We start from the raw sequence: 20,663 nt of genomic DNA on the forward strand, positions 1-20,663 counted from the left end.
TAACTAAGCATTTTGGTTAAAGACTGCTATTTTCTATAGCCAAGGGCATGTGAGAATGCAGTATTACTACCAATCATTTCTAGCAATCCTTGACTTCCCAGTCTGCAAAACCTCTTATCTACTTACTGTCAAATTGGCTGTGGAACATATTTCAGCACAAGTCCAGGAGGGAGTGTAAAATTCTGTCCCTAGAGATACTGCAATTTCTCTCAGCTCTCTTTTTGCTGTACCTCCTTTTCTAAAATCCTCTCTAGCAACCCAACAAGTACTTAGGAATTCTTCACAAACCCTTATCCCCTGTGTGTCTTCAATATTCTTCCCAAACAAGAATCAGTGTAAAACATCTTCAGTTGTATCCATTAATGTTTAATAACCGGATTCCCCTTTGGTGCTTACTGTACAAAAAATATCAATATTTGGAGCTGCTAAAATTTGTAATATTTTTTCTTGACTCTGCAGTAGCAGCTATTTTATCTGAAAGCCAAAGTGGAGTTTTGTGTGATATGAGTGTCTTGTCCTCTACTTTATTTCAAGGCATCAAATTTGGTGGAAAGTCTGCAAAAACATGAACCTTAAAACCTGAAAGAAAATAAAATCAAACTTAATGGTAATATCTTTCTTAATTTGGTATATCTGAGCCAATCACACAATTTTAAGGGAATAGCAGTATCACTTGAAATTCTCAAGGCCTTCAATATTATGATTTTTTAATAGACACAACTTTAGTTATGATCTCATTTTTTTGAATATTTAATCCCAAAAGTTCCCTATTCAGGGAATAGGGACATTCATTTTGTGTTCTTCTTTCAGCACTGAGAATTCCTTGAACAATGCCAATACAGTTTAAGAGTAATAATTATTTCTCTGCTTTCTAATAAGATACTACATCCTCTTGTGAATTTTTTATGGATATTTTTACATTTTAGTTATAATCTGAATTGTTAAAGAATTGCCTAGGTTTTCTTAAACAACATAATCCAACAGGAAAAATAATTGACTGGCTTTTCAAAACAAAATATTTGTTATTCAGAATAGCAAATGACTTTGCAGCAGAGTCTGGAGATTTTCTTCTGTGGAAGTGAAACTGGTACTAATCACCCTCCACTAAATACCTTCCGTATGTACTCTTTATTCTGAAAGTAGGACCGAAGTAATTCTTTACCATTTAAAGAGGATTGAACAAAACTGTGGCCATGCTTGCACCTCAAGTGCAGAATTGCACAGGAAATGGGGACATGGGGATGGATTATGTTCTCAGTGTGATTGTAACTTCAGTATGAAAAGGTAACTAAAAACAATTAATGATGCTGCCCATAAATCTGTCAAAGGACCAGCAGCTGCACATGAATATTATTCTAGTTGTATAATCCCTTAAAGTATGATAAAGAAAATATGGGAAAGAGCCAATGAATGGTTTTTCAGAAGTGCTTCATGAATTTTTTCTGTTTGTTTTCCAAGTAAGAGTTTTCATGAGAAACTTGTTTTGTGCAGAAATGTTCTCTTTCTCTATTTAGAGTGAAAATATTGTCATGTAGTAGCTGTGTTTTCCTTGAGTGCAGAACAGAAAAGGCCATGTAAAGGAAGTTTCAAGTTCCCCTTTACTTACTCTGAAGTAAAGGCTTCTCGTAAAGGAATGAAATGGATTGAAACCACTCTGAGCTGTCAGTACATCACAGCTTTGAATCAACTGGAAATGCAGCGTGGTGTCAGCAGCATGGAGATGGATTTTAATTTAATTAGGTGCCTTGTTCTGGCAAGGAGAGACAGGTGAGTGTCTTAGCAGAGTAGCCTGTGTGCCTCCTGCCCATTTCCAGGGGCATCCCAGTGTTCAGATGGTTCTCCTGTGGTTATGTGCCTGGGTACAGAGAGGTGGGAGGCAGAGAGCGAACATCAGAGCTTGAAATCACATTCTTTGAACAGTTTCATTTGTTTTCACTAGGTTCTGCCTTACACAGACACCAATAGAGAATTTTGAAAGATACGCTTCTGTAACTTGTATTTACCCTATTTAACTGTTGATCAAGAATGAATTGTGTAAAGTGAAATCAATTCCCAAAAATCGAGTGTCAGAAACACCCATTGTATCTCACATTCACTCATTCATAGCAAGATACTCCCTCATTAGTTGCTAAGTGGAAGTTAAACAGAGAAGAAAATAGCAACCTCCCAAATAATTCATTAGAAATACGCTATTGTCACAAAGTATTGTCACAAAGGTTACTTTTATTGCTCCATCACATGCCACAGAATCACACTTTTACTGTGTACTCAAGTGTTGGACAAGTGTTATTTATACATTTGTACACATTCTTCTTTCATCCTTTAACTCACCAAATCTAATTAAAAAGTATTTGTGTGAAAGGAGAAGGCATGTGAAAGGCACCAAGTGACATGTGTGTTGTCACTTTTTTTCTGAAGAGCAAGAACTTCAAAACTACGATTGTCAGAACAGCAAATGATGACCTTCTGGCACATCAAAACATAGACTACACAGACGTTGCACTGACAGTTTACAACTCTAACTGTGAGTCTCTGAGGGCATCATGATACAAATAAAAATGATGGCACTGCTCAAGAGTAATAGCTAATGGCCCATGCAGAAAGCTGTCTGCATCTGTTAGAGCACACGGGTACGTGCAACTGTTACTGAGAAAATTGTTAGATGAAGATGTTGAAAGAAGACAGGCCTGAAATTAAATTTGATCAGTAGAAACCTTTGTCTTGTGAACCTCTCTGGCATGGGATTCCTTCATGTCCTGGGAACTGATATTTATTCCATGCCTAAGCTGGTATTCTGCTCTACAGCAGGTACTCTGGTAAGCTTCCTGTTTGCAAAGCCCAGAAGAGCTGACTTTAGAGACGTAACTACTCCTTGTCAGTATGTCCAGAATGGCTGGCAATCTATCCAGAACAGCTCAGCATTTGTGTTGTATTGTGCCAAATCAAACCAGAATTTTTTCCTTGTTTTTCATTGCTGCAGACAGGAACCTTCCTGAGTTCTATGTCCTTATGGGACCAGGCAGGTGAACGTGTCTGTCTGTGACAGGTACATTCAGATGTCAAAAAATTTGCTTAGGTTAAGACAGGCTCAGAGGATGAACCACACCTTAATTATGGTGTGCCACCATTTAGTGTATAGTTTCATATATGCTAAAACAAAACCTCTATGATTATGTCATGTGATTGTACAGTTCAAAGCTGGGAACCTGTAAATGCTGAGGTAAATGAGGAAATGCTTCCATTCCTCCAATATTCCAAAACGTTATGGATCCAACCCTAATTTAAAAACTGCTACTTGAATTTTGCATAAAAATTCTCTTTCAGCATGAACTCATTTTGAACCTTCTGCCATAGGCTACCTCTGTACTAATCAGGTGCTGGCTCAATTCTTTGTTCAGTGCTTTGGTTTGTACAATGTAATTCGTAGAATTAAAGAAAGGATAGGTTGTGAAGAGTCTGATTCTGAGATACAGAAGATGCATGAATACAGCTCTTTCCTATGAGAAAACCTCATCTATTGTGAGCCATCACATATTTGGTGAGAAACACTAAGAAATGTAGGAAACCATGCTGGGATTCATGTTATCAGACTTCCATTGCCAGCAGTGTGATCATCTGAGCAGGTTCTGGTGCAGAGTGAAGAAAAATAGGTACATCTTTACAACAGAATCTATTTTGAAGTGAATTTCACCACAGAAATGCTTTTTCTTTTCACTGACTATACAAAGAATCTATATTGATTTAGATGCATGTGCCATGTGCACCAAACATGGCATGACTTCTGTCTCTGGCCTTTCACCAGAACCACTAAGATCTCTAAATGAGTAAAGCAAACTTTCCTGCCATGCTGGCCGAAAATGGAACGGAGCTGAATGCCTTAAATGAAAATCATGATGTGACTTTATGTCTCACACTTTGTCTGTAATATGTGACATTACCCTGACCTCTGCTTCTGCATTTGTAACACTAATAAGGAAGCTGTAAAGTAAGGAAAAAAGTCTTCTGAAATGCGCTGTCAATGATTATATAAACAGCAAGTGCTTGCCACATGGCAGCCAGGATATTTTGTTGCACGTATATAATGGTTTGTGTGCACAGTAGGGACTTGAAACATGTTAGGAAATGAAGTGGCACAGCTTAAGAGTTTTTTGCAGAAGCTCTGGTTCAATTGTAAAATTGATCCTACACAGTTACTTAGCTTTATGAACTATCAAAGAATTTCCAGTAAAAAGAAAATTATTTTTTTTTTAATTTTTAATTTTTAAAAAATTTTTGTTTGGCGTTTAAGAAAAGCACAATTTATTTAGAAATTATTTCTCCTGGTATTAAAATACAGAGTATAATTTCCAGAATAAGTTGAATAGACTTGAAATAATTGCAGACCAAAGTTCTCCCTAACTAACCTTTTGATATCTAAAGTTTTTTACCAGAAATTCATTGTGTGCTAGATTTTGTCTTTGTGGAGCATTCTGTCCTAACTGAACTTGGAAATTGAAAGGAAGTGATGGGAGGAGTGACTTTTCTAAAGCTAAACCTGAAGTGTATATATTTTTAGTTGTTCTTGCCATCTTGTAGAGTTTTTATCCCAGCATGGATTGCACTTAAACCATTATGACAATATTTGGAACCAAATCAAGACATTCTAGCTAAAAAAGAAGAGACTTGCTGCTTCCTCAGTGGGTGGAGAAATAAATTTGCATGGATAAGTAAAGATGGTATAATTAACATAAGCCTCCTCCATGTTTATACAGAAGAAATTTTTTAACTGGTTTTGGTGGATATTTGGGTGTAAGACAGTACACGTGTCCAAATGTTGTGGATTGTGAGAATAAGAGCTCATAAGAGCAATACTTAGGAAACATGGTGGGAAATATGCAAATGCTCAAAATTGTACTGGGGACCATTGTGGGAGCCACAAAAGTGAACCATAATATTCTTTATCACTCATAGTAGTTACTGAATTTGACAGCAATTTAATGTTTTCATTAATTTAATGAAAAGTTACTGAATTTGACAGCAATTTAATGTTTTTCAGGATTTACTTATTGTTAAAACAATATGTATTGGTAAGACAAGAGCAATGTTATGTCTCTGATTAAAATGAGAAGACAATAAAGAGTATATTGAAGGGGCCATTTTGTCTCTGTGATTGTTGTTGCTTTGAATATGCAAATATGAGAAGAATTTATTGCAATTAAAATGAAGAAGAAGTAATTTAAAAGAAGCTTCATTTTTTTTTAGGGGTGAAATCTATTAAATTAGGAATGCTCCAAAATAGAGGAAGCAGACAGAACTTTAAAATCTAGTAGTGTATTTACAGCTGACTAATAATATTTTGCTTTAAAAATATCATCCGCCTTAGAGATCTGTAAGCCTAATTACAAATATTTGTTAAATTTGTTTTCAAACACTTACACATTTGTTTATTCCAAAATGCAGCAGAGGGGATTGAAATAAATTAACAGTTGTTTCAGAAGAATGTGTAACAAAGTTCTTGACACTTCTGCTCAACTGCCAAAACAATTTCAGAATTAAAAGAGGCATTGCATATTATCATGTGTAAGCTGTATAACAGTTGAGGTATGATGACAGAATTGGAAGGGTTTGAAGGAACTTCTGACGATCATCTAGTCCAAGCCCCTGCCAGAACACTCACCTAGAGCAGGTGATACAGGAATGTGTCCAGGTGGGTTTGGGATGTCTCCAGAGATGGAGACTCCACAACCTCCCTGGGCAGCCTATTCCAGTTTTCTGCAACCCTCAATGTGAAGTTCTTCCTCATGTTGAGGCAGAAGTTCTTGTTTCTCAGTTTATGGCCATTGCTCCCTGTCCTGTCACTGGGCACCACTGAAAAGAGTCTGGCACCATCCCCTTGGCACCCACCTTTGAGTTATTTATATGTATTAATGAGATCCCCTCTCAGTCTTCTCCAGACTAAACAGGCCCAGCTCCCGCAGTCTTTCCTCGTAAGGGAGATTTCCAGACCCTTCAGATTGCTGTGGCTTCCCCTGAACCCTCTCCAATAGGTCTTTGCCTTGCTGACCTGTGGAGACCAGGACTGACACAGCACTCCAGATGTGGCCTCACTAGGGCTGAGTGGCAGGATCATATGATCCCTAAAGGTTACCTTTATACATCAAGTGAGCAGCTCCACAGTTTTTACATATCTCAAAGAAGAGAAAAGTGATAGATAGAAACTTTTAATGACTGAGTACTAAATGTTTCCCTAGTTTGGTATATGATCACTGTGAAGTAATGTAGTACTTAAAGACTGAGATAAGATAAAGAATTGATGTGCAGTTAGTGGGACACCTATATATAGCTCTTACCTAAAAGCACATACAGCAAAGCAAGGGGAGTGTATCCCCTCAGTGGTATGCATTAGCTCTCATTGACTTCACACTCTGACTTCAGAGAACATAATTACTTTAACCTGATTTAGCCCCTGTTTTTCTAGAAAAAAACTCACATACTTTTCAGAAATGCACAGGCAATGTTCAGTCCTTGCAAAACTATTGATGGATTCTTTTGATGAGAAATTCAATGTTCATGGCCTTGTCATGGGAGACTTCCCTCTGGGCTGTCCTGTCACTGTGACATCCTTACAATTTCCAAAAGATTTAGGATTTATGATATTCACTCTTATCAAGGAAGTCCTCTAGTTGCATTGAAAATGTTTCTTGTTTAGAGTTTGGGTGAGTGGAGATGTGCAAATTATGCACTATTTTAAGGCTGAGTGTCAAGTGAAATTAATATAGTGCTATTTACAAAGAGGTTTGTGTTTTAAAATAAGATACTTAAAATTGTAAAATTATAAAAATTGAAAAATATTAAAACTTCTAGTACTTGAGTCATGTATTTGACAGTGGTAGATCATTTGGCAAATGCAGCTATTCAGTGTGCTCCATTTTCCAGCAATAACACCATGAAGTCAAATCCTTCTGGCTGAGTAGTTGCACACAAACAGCTTCTTTACTGATATTTTATGTTTTATATTTTATGAGGCCTACTATCCGTTAGACTTTTCACTACTCATTGTGTTATCAAAATAATACAAAAATATTTCATATTTCACCATTTGGTTTGTGTTTTCAGGCTTTTCTTGTGGATCTTAGATTCTTCTACCTTCTGTTGAATTCTGGAGGGCTTCTCTTACCTTGTTTTGATGATTTATCCAAGTATGAATACAGCAAAGAAAATGCTCTGTTAAAGGCTTGTCTCTACTTCATGAATATTGCAGCATAGTTTATATTGTGTCCTAAAGCCCAGAGTCCATTTCTCTAGTAAGAAACAGTTTCTGTAGCTGCTTATATGAAGAAGTGCTACTATTAAACCAACAGATGTACTTTTATATTTCTACTCTTCTAAAATGCAATTTGTTGTATGAAAACAGCTTGGCCAGCAGCCTGTGCCACACCAGTTTTCTGTGAGTTATCTCTTTGCTTTGAAGAGGATTGCATAGTTCCTGCTAGTGAAGTATTTGGGTGATACTTTGTAGGCATGACCAAAGAATGAGGTCATTTTTTATTTTACTTATTTTATTTACTTTTTTATTTTAATTCACTTTTTAGGGAAGTTTAACTTGCTGTTAACTTTTAATAGAAGAGATACTTTGCCTTACCTGACAGTCCCCATGCAGAGGTTACCTCTGCTGGGAGGAACCCTGTGAGGTACAACTGATTTGACATGAGTGTCTACAGAGAGATGTAAAGTATGTACAGAATATGCTGAACAACAGGCTCAAAGAGTAACTTCATGGAGGAAATAATTGATCCTTAATGTGTCTTACTGCTCCACTTGGTACATCTCAGGTATCTGAGGTATCTTACTTTTTTGTTGGGTTTTTTTTTGTTTTTTTATGATTTTGCTTTCTGCACTTCTTGTCCGAATAAGTTACATGTCCTGAATGAATTTGAATCCCAAATTCTTTCTTCTATGTGACATAACATCATTTTTCAAATGATTATATATTATATAGTCAAGTCGTATCTACACCACCTGGTCTAGTGCAAGGTGTCCCTGTCCCTACCCCAGGGTGGGGCTGCAGCTAGAGGATCTGTAAGGTCCCTTCCAACCCAAGCCTTTCTGTAGTTTAATGATTATATCAAACATCAAAGATATCATATCAAAAGGAACAATTTTGTTTTTCTGTAACAGAAAAATATCAATCACAACATTTTGCTATCAATGACAGCAATATATCTTTTTTAAACCATTATGAGTTAGCTGTGTAATTAATATAAAGTGAGTAATATGAATAGCTGATAAAGTCATATTTTATTGGGTAAAATGAAAATTAAGATTCTGTAATGTATATCAGACATACTAATTATTAATGGAAATGGATTTTTTGGTGGCATTTGTGTAACTGCTAAAGTCAGGCAGTGTATGTGATACAGCTTTGCTTTTGCAATTTAATACAGTGTAACTGCTTCTGTCATGAGACACTAAAAAAATGAAAGTGTATACACTGTCTATATGTAGGGGCCATTCCTTTTTGAACTGAAGCAGTGTAATTATTGATTAAAGTGTATTGCATCACCTAGTTCAAGAAAAAAATAAATTACTTAATTGCATTGTAAGTGGCTTTCCCTGTTTTACCTTGATTATGTAAGATGCAGGCAGATTAAATTGTTCAATTTTTATTTTATTCCCACGTATCAGCAATGTTTTCAAACACAGTTCAGTAAAGCAGAGATAAATGTATGCTGTGCAGCAATTACATTGTGAAATATGAATAAAGAAAAGCACACACATTTCTTTACATGAAGTTCTGAAAATTAAATTGAAATTTATATTTTTCTAAAACAAGGGGCATTTGATATATATCTAAAACTTGTGTGCTGTAGGACAGTGTTGAGTGCTTCTCTCCTGTGAGCTGTTTTCTACAGTGACTGTCCTTGACCAAATCAGAAAATGAATTTGATTTCTCTAATGCAAAAGGTAATTGGATTTCTCTTTATGGAATGCATCCCTTTAATGACTGTCTCTGCTTCAGCCAATTTAGCTGCAACTGACCTGACATTGATCTGGTGATATGACTTTAAATAAACACCAAAGTTGGGAGATGAAAGACCAACTATTCGATATTTTAAAGAACATTTCCTGCCTCGTCTTGCCATTTTCCTCAGAAAATATCTCCATCTCAAATGCCATTCTTATGAAACATGCTCCTCTAGTAATTGGTCATAGAGCTGCAAATTGCATACTTCTCCCAAATATAATAATTTCCCAGAAGGTATCTGGAGAAACTATTTTGAAACTTGAATAAAACCTCTTGAAATATCTGTTCATTTTGCAAATATTCATTACTATGTAGACTCTTCCTAAAAGCAAGAAAATGTTACTAAAGTAATGAATTAAATCTTTACAGAGGTCTTGTTCAGCTTTAAATATTTATTGAAATATTTATTTAGATAATTGTGACCTTATAAAAAAGTATTATAGCTTGCCGATCAAAGAAAAGATTTACCCACATGAAACAGCTATTAAAGGTGGTATTTTTAGGATATTATCTGTTTTTTGTTAAGGTTAGGTTAATGGAATAATAAAATTCTAGAATGTGCATTTCTATTTATTAAACATAGTCATTATCCTTTGGACCCAGCCCAGGCTAATACACTGAGCACTTTTAACCACAAATGGACTTGAAGCCAAAATTTAGCAAATTAATCCATTTTTTATTTTTCATTGGCCACATTTTATTTTTTTTATAAACACTCTTAATGCCATTGATTGAAAGTGGTAGCTTACACTCTGGATGATAAACTGGGTTTTAAAACATCTGTGAAATTTTGTTTTCAGTTTGAAGTTATTTCCTTCTGAAACCTTAAGATTTATTTTCATTCTGATCAAAACACATAGCAATTTCCCACTCTGTACTGGTAACAGTGAGACAGAATTTGTTTTGCTTATCTGCATTTTGAAGCAGGTGGTCACCCCAATGTCTTTTATCTGATCAATTATTTCATAAATCTTTACAAATGGATAGGTTTTTCCACTTTGGATCTTGTGCACAGCAAAATTTATGAGATTATTGTGATGTAACTTTTGGTGCTTTTTAATACAGTTAATTTGAAGTAAATGGAAGCTGTGAAAACACAGCTTCCCAAAGAAGCAGGTGCCTGAGGGGTATTCACCTCCCTCACTGAGCTGAAAGTAATTTTTAATACTTTCATGTACCACCCAGAAATATTGCATATATATGAGTCTCTGGACAGAGAAACAGATGGTCTCTTTAGATGAGAATTATGAATATGAAAATAAATATTTCATACTTTTAAATTTTTTTGCAAGTTTTAAGGGATGTTTTTTCTATTGCCAGTCCCAAGTGTGCTTTTTTATACTGATAGCAGGAACTGAGAGGACATTATAAATGTTATATAGTGCTTAATGCATAGGCATCCACTCCCTAGCTGCAGTTCTGATTTCAAGAATGGAAATTCTGCTGATGCTGCTCTCAGGGAAGTGGTTCCCCTCTCCCAGGTTGGGCCAGAAAGCTTTAGAGCCACAGGGGAATGTAACTCACGTACTGTAGGTTGCTCTAACTTTTAGACTGGTTCCTCTTCTTATCTTTGGATCTCTACAGGTTTCATTGTTTTTCAAAGAATTGCATGCACTTCTAGAATATGTAGCCCAATATTTGTTACCTTGACTGCAAATAACACTGGAGCTACTATTATTCTACTGTCTGTTATCATATCAGAACTGATGCAGGTGTGCCAGACAAAATAAAAATGTTCCTGAAGTCCTTGCAAGCACTTCCTTATGTAACACCAGTGTAACTGTCTACTATTTTTTCTTTCCCTATAGGTCACAGATATGATGCTTCAGGACAAGCCTTACCCAGACTGGGGAAAGTCTGCCAGAGCTTTCTGGAAGAAAGGAAACATTAGGATCATTTTATTCTGGTAGGAAAATAATAAAATCAAATTACTGTAAACAAACCTTTTATAGAACGTTGAAAATCATATCTTCTATAACCGTCTGCAGCAGAAAGAGATATGGTTGGGAAAAAAAGGTAAATCTGGTCTAACAAAAAAATAAACTTTGCAAAAATGGTACCTGAGTGAGGAATTCCTAATCAAAATAGTTAGTGCAGAAATATGATTTTAAAATTGATCTATACAGTTTCTTTTATTCTATTTTGACACTTTATAATTGAGTTGCAAAATTTTTTCTGTATGTGATAATATTTGGGTGTCCCACTGTAATTCCTTGTAATAAGGTAGATATTTGAATTTTCTTTTGTGGCCATAAAATTAATTACAGTCTTTGAATTGCCACATGAACAGGATTTAAAATGTCGCATCAGTCTCAGATAGTTAAGAAAAACTTTAAAAATCAATGCAAAAAGTTGTGATGATTAAGGGTTTGTTTCACCTCCAATGTAGCCTCTTCCAGATAAATTCCAGGCAAATGTAACTATTGAACAGAAAACAGATTATGACAAGAAAAATGGAAGATGGAGAATATATATTCTATCAAGTAATCTGAAGACCTTATGGCTGAAGATTTAAGAAAGCAAAGATTTTTTCAATTCTATCAGAACCAGAAAAACTCATGAAAATGTCATCAGACCCGCTGTTTTTGAAAGAACAGATTTCAAAAGAATTCTTACAGAGAAATTGGAAGATTTATTTGTATGCGGTCTTCTACAGAAAATGAAGTATCTTGCACTTTAAAGGAGCAAAAATGAGCTATTTTATTAAGCTGAGGCAATAAAGGAAATAATAAGAGAAATTTGAAAATAAAGCAGAATCAGATGGCTGATTGGCTACACACAAAGCTTATAAGGAACTAAAGGTGTTGAGCTGATGCAAGTTTTATTAGCACTTAATTGCCTATTGAAAAATTGAATATTAAAATTTGGATATTGTTTCGCTTTTCTGCCTTTTTTTTCCCAGCAAACTAGTATCATCCTACTGGCCAGTAAGTCTGAGTTCAGGTTTAGCTAAATTGATAGAATATATTATATAATTATATATTATATATAATTATAAATCAATAATGGAAATATGAACAAATATCTAGATCGATTTCTGCTAAAGGAAGCCAGGGAATCTTTGCTGAAGGAAAACCTTCTCTGTTCTGTTAGAATTCTTTGCACATTCCATCAAAGTAAAGGATGAAGGAGAAATGCTTGATCTAATTTATTTGGATTTTCCCAAGGGTTCTGAGAGAGTTCTTTACTGAGTGCAATTAAGAAAACGAGTAAGACTAAGTGTGCTAACATTTAGAAATTGTCTCAGCAATATGCTGAGTGAAAGGTATGAATAAAATAATATTTTTTCTGCATTGATAAGGCCGAGGAGTTATGTTATTTAATGTTTGAAGTAGAATTCATTACTTATATACATTATAAATGTTAGTGACATGACAGAATTTAAAGATTAAGTTAATAATTTGAAAAATGCATGAGAGAGGGATCTTAGAAAAACAGGTGAAAAAAATAATGTGACTGAATACTTGAGTTATGGATGGGAGTGGGGGGTTTCAAGAAGCTCCTTGTCATCATTGCAGGATGTGCAGAGGAAGATTCTGTCTCAGCGTGCAGGGATGGGCAAAAACATAAAGCAGATGTATAAAAACATTCCCAGACAGGTGCCAAGTGGGCTACCAATGATTACAATGTCATCTGAGCAAAAAGATCAGTGTAGGACATCAGTGGGTTTTTTTACCCTTCTCTGAAGGGTAACTTTGTCTAAAAGACTGAAAAGGATATTAGTTAAGATTTAAGAAAAAGCTTAATTACATGAAAAGACTGGAAAAATGGGAAAAAGGATTAAAAGCAAGGTGACATGATAATTTTAAAATTTACATGCCAGATGGGGAGACAAATAAAAAAAAATAAAGCAAGAAATTTTCTTCCATTCTGAAATGTTAAAAATCAGTATTTTATTCCAAATAAAACTCACACTAAGAAATCTTACCAAAAGTTCAATGTAGAAGTAAAAAAAATGGATTTTCATGCAGGAGTCTCATACTAAAGGGTATGCTCAAAACCTAAAGGGTGACATAAATGCTTTTATTTTTAGTTTTAAGCAGTGAAATAAAACAGCCCTGGATGACAGTCAGTATTCTGTAGACATAACTTACAAAGTGCAAATTTGACATCAGTAAAAGTAGATTCTTTTTCTCCACTAAGTAGGAAAAATAAAGGAGTGGTAATGTTATGCATGGTAACATGGGGTATTTTTATTTACTTTATTGTTGCTCAAGCAATGTGATGCGTATTGCCTCATTTCTGAAATGTCCTAAATGAAGCATCCTCAACACTGTGTCCTACACAGATACTGTGTAGGACAAAATCCATCTATTCAGGACATTTTCTAGTTGCATACCTTTTTAATAGAGCTAATGCAATACTGTGCACTGTATTTTAATTATTCCTAGTATATATATGTGATACACAGGCTAAAGTGGTAGATGAAATGAAAACCTTAGATACAAACTAGACTTGTTTTTCTGCTAATGTCTTTTTTATTTTAGGGTTTACTTTGCAAAATTAAAAACTTCTGTAAATGTACCAAAGATGGATGGATTTTAAAGATGGTGAAGGCACCATCCACTTATTTTAGCTTTATGATAGTTAATTATGTGGCTGCTTTGTTTCTTATTTGGAAATGTTTTCAGCTCTCCAATGCAACTAATTCACAAAAGTTTTGACTTACATCTTCAATCTCCTGTTTTAAATCATTCTCTGGAAACATTGTCAGCAACTGCTTGTTGGTTACTCCTGAGGATTCTGGCTGGCTTCTGAATTTCCTCACAATATAATTCTTCCACAAACAGCTCATCTAACTAAAGAATGATCAGTTGCTATTTGCATTTGTGTAGTCCATCACTAAGGAGTATTTTGAAATGCCTTCAACTTTTTTTGAAGTCAGAGGTTGTCTTTTTTTCCTTAGAAAGGTCTCCATTTTGGTAATTTTCAGCTCTGTTCATGGCTAATTCCAGCATTCTGAGGCAGCTTTGTGTAACACTGTTATATTGCTAAGTGACACAATGTAAATGCAAACACACTTTCTCATGGGTTTAAGAAAGTGTGCTGTCAAGAGGACTTCTAGGGAGCAATGAAGCATCTGGAGCCCCGATGGAATTGCTAAGATGTTGCAGACAAGTTTGTGGGTCACAAAAGAGAGATACACACAAGGAGTTAAACATCTGCACCACCTGCAGTCAGATGAGTCTCTCTACAGACCACTGTCTCCAGTGCTCTGTCATCACCATCAGTACTGCAAAATTATGAGCATGACTTGAAACAGGCTGATTTTTTTTTATATATGTTGATAACTTGGCTGATTTAGGAGAGGCCAATTATATATGACATGAGAGCACTGGCATTAGAAAGCAGCAAAAAGAAAAGGAATTTGTTGAATAAAGTCAAATAACGATCTTGGACAAGACTGATGGATGACAAGTCAACAGCTGTAGCTAGTGGTAAGATAAATAAACACGACAATATAGAACCGTAGTAATTTTGATGTTGGATATCAGATGAAGCAGGGGCAGAGGTAGAATTTGAGAACACTTATTGTTTTGCAATTTTTATTTTTTTTTCCCTGCAAACATTTAATAAATCCAACCAACACTAAAGGTGTCCCCTACACAGGTGCAGAGGAGCGAGCTCTCCCCGGCAGTGCAGACAGGTGATGTTAGAGGCAGCCCACAGCAGTGCCCCAGTGTGGCTCTGTAGTCATCACCCATGCCAAAGCACAGCTCTCTGCCACCGAGGCCTGGCATTACCTCTGCCTACCTTGTGCCTGATATCACTGTCTCCTCCTTACAGCATCTTCTGCACTGACCTGCCATATCCTGTGGGCAGCTGAGCCCACAGTAGCTGTAATAAAATCATAAGGACATCTCTGGGCTGTCTGCACAATTTGATCAGTAGAGGCAAGACCTGAATTCTCTCCTTTGGAAAATTGTTCCAATATTAATTGTCTTCAAAATTTTCCTAACAGAGTATGGATGGTTTGTAATGAGCAATGCATAAAGAATGTGAGCTTTTAGCCTTAGGGAAAAAACAGAGCACAGTCAAAAGGAAACCAGTTTACAGGAATAGAGGAAAAGAGCTGCTGAGGTCTGTGTAACCAGGTAACAGAAAATTGATATTCAAAGGTAGATGATCAAAATGGGGGATTGTAGAGATAACAGTGGATTGTGCAGCTGAATCTTGATTGCAGACAGTGACAGAACAATATATACAAGCTGAACCTTTGAATATGCAAGTTCCAGGCTGGAATCCATTTCTGTGGTGTCCCTGGCTAGACATTCATTGTATGTGTGCACAGTCTTTATTGGTGCAATAAAGACAATTGTCCTTTGACACTGGATAATGCAAAACAGATACCAACATGGAAAATAAATAATGAAATACGGATAATTGTAAATTTTTGATTCTCTATGTTTGCTGTTTGACTTCACAAACTAAATATTCTTCTATTAGTATGTATTTCCATAAGCTCCCACTAGCTTTCTTTAATAAAAAATATAACTGCACATGCTCAGAAATGTGTGTTAGGAATCACAGTATTTCAATTTAGCACCTATTTAAATTTAAAATCTAGTAATATAGGTTTAGAAGCTTTTATTCAAAGTCATTGTGCAGAATTGCTACAGAGTTCTAATTTATGTACATATGTTTATACTGGATTGCGTCAAACATAGCTTAGGTTAGTATTCTTAACTGGACAATATTTTGTACCCTGGAAGCAGAGAAAGCTTCTTTGTGAGATAGATAGCCACATCTCCTTAAAAAAAATAAAAGCAGTTTCTATAAGAGGTTTTCTATTATGCACCTATTTGAATGTTTGGTTTGATAAATTATATTTCCGTATTCTATGTTTTCACAATCAATGTGATAAGTTTATACTGGAAAACTATGTTCTTTTCACATGTTCAAATGATGGCTTCTAAAAACATTTGTTCTTCTCACAAAAGGCTACATTGAGAAAAACTAACTACACATTGTAGCTTGATCAATTTAAGCTGTGCACTAACTGAAACGAAACAAACCTCCTCATTAAGTTTGAGTAAAAGTTTTTGGGATACATTCCCACAAATAAAACTGCATGAATTGTAACTATAATATATGTGCATTTAGGTACACATGTAGTTTTCTCTCCCTGGTTTGGAGGTTTTTAAGTTTATCTATTAAAGTTCATATTTAAGTAATTTCTCTTGGGATAAGGTACTGATTACTGAACAGAAACCTGGCATCATCTAAAAGGTAAAGCAGATTTCCTGGTAAATAGCATAAATAGTATAAAATAACATACAAATATTTTCTAGTATTACTGCTCTCAGTAAATCTTATGCTATAACCTCAGTCAATAATATCAGTTTGGATAAGCAACACAATACATAAGTTTTTTCTGATTTCCACTTTGTCTCAATACAAAATATTCACTAAAGTCCTCCACAGATGATTTATATTGAGTGATCTGACTACTAATCTGCTCTGGCATTGTTAAATATATTCTGTGAGGATAAAAACTGTCCATGAATAGTAATTGTTACATTTAGTCTGGCCATCAAGATGTATGATTATAGTTTTTCAAGAAATTGCTAAAATATTTTTGAGAGCATTTATTTAATTTCTGGGTATTATTGGTAAGCTATGCTGTGAAATGACAATTTGTTAACTTGAAAAAATGTTGGAAATAATTCATCATAATACAGAGTGCTGAACTTTCTTTCATGTAAATGAGTTGTTTAAGGTTTCTGTCTATTTTTAGTTTTCATTATTTATTATTTTGAATATTTGAAAGCATCCAGTAGATAAAAAAATATTGTATCAAAAATATTTGCAGGAAAGTTTTTCTAATCTATGTTTGGTCTTGTACTAATTCTCTGATTCATGTCCTGAGAAAAACTTTTCCACTTGGATAACAAAGTGCTTTTGCATTTCTACTGTGGAAAAGTAAAGGTGGTCAAAACTCACCAGAATGGTTGAAGCTTGGCAACCACATGAGTCAGATACATTTTTTGACCTTGTTCTGACCTTTGAGATGCCCCAACTCCTCAGTGCATGAGAACTATTGCAGTAGTATCAGCAACTCAGGGTTCTCCCACCAATCTGCTCTCCCCAGCCTTCAGGTGGAAGTGTTACTCAGCCCCTAGCAGAACATGTCTGCCTTTCTCCTTCCCTTCTTCCCTTCTTCCCTTCTTCCCTTCCTCCAGCACAGGAATTACCCAAAGTCCTGCAGTGTTTTCAGAAGCAAGAGGGAAAGGGTAAGGATGGTCTGGAGCTCTAGGTCACCTGTGGGCAGGGTGGCTCCCAACACTGCACTTGCTGATCTAACATTCTGGTCTGTCTCAACCTTTCCCTGGCTTTTCTGGGAGCATCTTAGGTACTGCAATCACTCCACAGGCCTCCCATGTGGCCACATGGAGTGGGCTCTGCATGGACTACTAATGCACTCACTGCATGAGGGGTGGATGCTTTCATGACATTATTTATATATGAGCAGAGAGAAGGTTTGCATATGGGAGGCTGTGCAGGTGGAAGGCTCCCATCTGTCTCAACTATCAAGGAGGAAATCTGTAGCTTGCCTGTGCCAGTCTCTATTTGGAAAGGCTGTGTCATGCATTTTCCCATATCCTGGTCGTGATAGGAAGAACAGTGAGACTAATCACTCTAGATTTCACTTTTCTTCACAAGGCAAAGCATTTGACGGAGATATAATTAAGTTTAGGGAGCTCTGAGCTCTGACATTCAAAAAAAAAATCTTTAAAACCAAAGCAACAAACTAAAATTGTGAGATCACTTTAGCTTGAAGATTAAGTTCTTTATTTGTCTCATTCAAGTCACATAAAGTGGTCTTATCCTATTTTTTTCTGATGGAGACTCCTACAAATCAAACAAAAATATATGTTGCTTCTTATTTGTATTTGCATGAATAAGAGAAGGGTTGGCAGAGCAGGAGAGCTAGTGTGGTAGCTTTCCTCTCACATGAACTAGAACATACTTGCTCATCTACATCCACTCACACAATCACACACTTGAGAGGGCAGCAGAGGGGAGGAAGGGAGCTCCTAACACCCCTGCATTACACCATTCCCCTTGTAAGTTTTAGTGTGGAAACATTTCGTGTCCTGGGGTTTTAAAAAAATATTCACAGACCAATCTGGCTAAAAGATAATTATACTGAAGAGAGAAAAGCATTATCCATTAGCTACAATGGGATTTTGGACTGGGCCCATAGACATAAATTTAACCTTTAATTTGGATTTAAATTCTCTGAACCACTGTAGTATGTGTATATTTTATACCATGTTTTTTCAGTTCCTCAGCCTGTTTAAGCTTTTTGAGTTATATTGGGTAGACACTTGCTATTTAGTAGTTGATAGCCTGTTAGAAAGAAAGCCTGTTTTTATTCCTACATAATTGCTAGATTCCTAAGTATAGCCTTCGTAATTGGATGGATATGGCAATCCACGTTCACCTCTTTCTAAAAGTACATTTTATTCCATCTCTATTACTGAAAAAGAGGTATATCATGAACAATTGCTAAAAATACTTCATCCAATGTATATCTTTAATAAAACTTATTAAGGTGCAATGTCTCTAGTGTTTCAGTAATAACAGTACTGCCAAATGACAATGCTTTCACAAAATTACATTCTATGCCAAAACCTGAAAAGCTCTAATTCTTAGATAAAATTTTTTCTTGGGAAATTCCAAAACATTCTTTCCTCTGAACAGGCAGTTGCAGTTCTTGGTTCAACCACAGCTGGAGCAAGTCCTTTTTTAGGACCTTCTCTCCACTTTCTGCAGAATTCCTGCTGAGCAGAAGACACCTCTTCTTCCACTCAGATGCTGGAAGATTTTCCAGAAGAGCAGAATCAGTGATGTGGTTGTTGTTATATCATTGCCCTCTCTCTGCTTGTGTGCTTTACCTTTCTTCTTTGTTTGTTATTAGGAATTTCTTTTCTCTTTTTAGCTTTTACTGCTAGCCTAGGCTGCATTCTAGGTCCACTCCAAAATCAGGATGAGTGTAGCTGTCACGTTAATACACATGTGATCTTATAAGGCAGAAAAAAAGTGTTAAAAGATAAATAAACATATGAATATTAAAACATATAGTCAGATAATTGAGATAGCCACCCCAAGATAGAAGTTCAAAGAATTGCAGTTACATCAGCATACACATTGTGGACTATTATTCTAACAAGAGAAGAAAAGATTTCCGATTATCAATGTAGAAATTCAGTCTTGCATCCTTGCTTCAGTGTGCAGAGGCCTGGCAAAAGCTTAGCCTAAAACATGGTCAGTTCAAACTCATTTTGTTGGGAAAGCTGTAAAGAATCCATCACACCAAAGATTTGGTGCATAGAGAAGTTGCAGTGTCAGACAATGGTTTTGTGCAAGGTGAGAACTCTGAAAGCTCACAGAGTTCAGTGGAGATCAGAAAGTGCTTCAGCTGCTCATGCTCACAGCCAGAGTTCATAGACTTTGTCATGGCTGGATTCCAAAAATCAATAGAGTTTTCTGAAATAAATGTGATGAGTAGAGTAATGAAATTATTTGCCTTCCTGGAATGCTGGAGTATTTTTTAAAAATTGTATTTCTCCCTAATGGCATGTTTAAATTTTTGCCTTAGAATTTGCTGATATACTTAGTTTAATTTCTGACTCATCTTCCTTGTAGAATCATAGAATGGCAAGGGTTGGAAGGGAATTTAAAGGTCATCTCTTTCCAACCCCTCTGCCAATCCCTTTCACTACACCAGGTTTCTCTCCATTCAAACTGGCCTTGAACCCTTCCAGGGCTGGTGCATCCACAACTGCCCCGGACAACCTCTTCCAGTGCCTCACCACTCTTTACAGGAAGGAATTTCTTCCCTGTACGTAATCTAAACTTGCCCTCTTTCAGTTTAAAGCCATTCCTCCTTCTCCTGTCACTCCATGTGAAATACCTTGTGAAAAGTCCCTCTTTCCTCTCTTGTAGCTCCCTTTAGGTTCTGGAAGGCTGCAATAAGTCTCCCTGGAGCCTTCTCTTCCCTGTTTTGAGCAGCCCAACCTCTCTCAGCCTGTCTTCATAGAAGTGGTGCTCCAGCCCTCTGATCACCTTTGTGTTCCTCCTTTGGACTCCCCCCAACAGGTCCTTGTCCTTCTTTTGGGGGTCCCAGAGTTGGATGCAGCACTACAGGTGGGGTTTAACAAGAATGGAGTAGAGAGGCAGAATCCCCTCCCTCACCCTGCTGCCCATGCTGCTTTTGATGAAGCTCAGGGCAAGTCTGGCTTTCTGGGCTGCAAATGCCCATTGCCAGGTCATGTAAAGCTTCTTGTCCATCAACACCTGCAAATCTATCTCCCCAGGGCTCCTCTGACAAGGGAAGAAATTAATCCAGTCCTTCTCTGCCCATGCTGTACTTGTGCTTGGGATTATGCTGACTCAGGTGCAGGACCTTGCACTCGGCCTTGTGGTTTGCATTGGCCCACACCCCTCAATCCTGTGAAGGTCCCTCTGGGTGTCATCCCTTCCCTCCAGCATTTTGATTCTACCACACAGTTTGGTGTTGGCAGCCTTGCTGTGGTGCGCTCGATATCGCTGTCCGTGTCACCGACACAGATGTGACACCAATACCGACCCCTGGGAACATAACCCTTCACAAGTGACCACAACTCTTTGAATGCCATCCTGCCAAATTCTT

General features: G+C 36.5%; 1 protein-coding gene across 3 annotated transcripts in view; it reads left to right on the plus strand.

Moving 5' to 3' along the window:
* The window catches only part of TMEM117 (transmembrane protein 117), a 189,941-nt gene that overhangs the window by 97,498 nt on the left and 71,780 nt on the right, over positions 1-20,663 (plus strand). For all 3 annotated transcript variants that reach the window (XM_015628236.1, XM_015628237.1, XM_019006725.2), the window contains exon 5: positions 10,813-10,910. In XM_015628236.1, coding sequence (XP_015483722.1) covers positions 10,813-10,910 — 98 coding nt within the window. The remainder of the gene's footprint in view (positions 1-10,812; positions 10,911-20,663) is intronic.

Source organism: Parus major, chromosome 1A, assembly GCF_001522545.3.
Source record: "Parus major isolate Abel chromosome 1A, Parus_major1.1, whole genome shotgun sequence".
NCBI classification, from domain to species: domain Eukaryota; kingdom Metazoa; phylum Chordata; class Aves; order Passeriformes; family Paridae; genus Parus; species Parus major.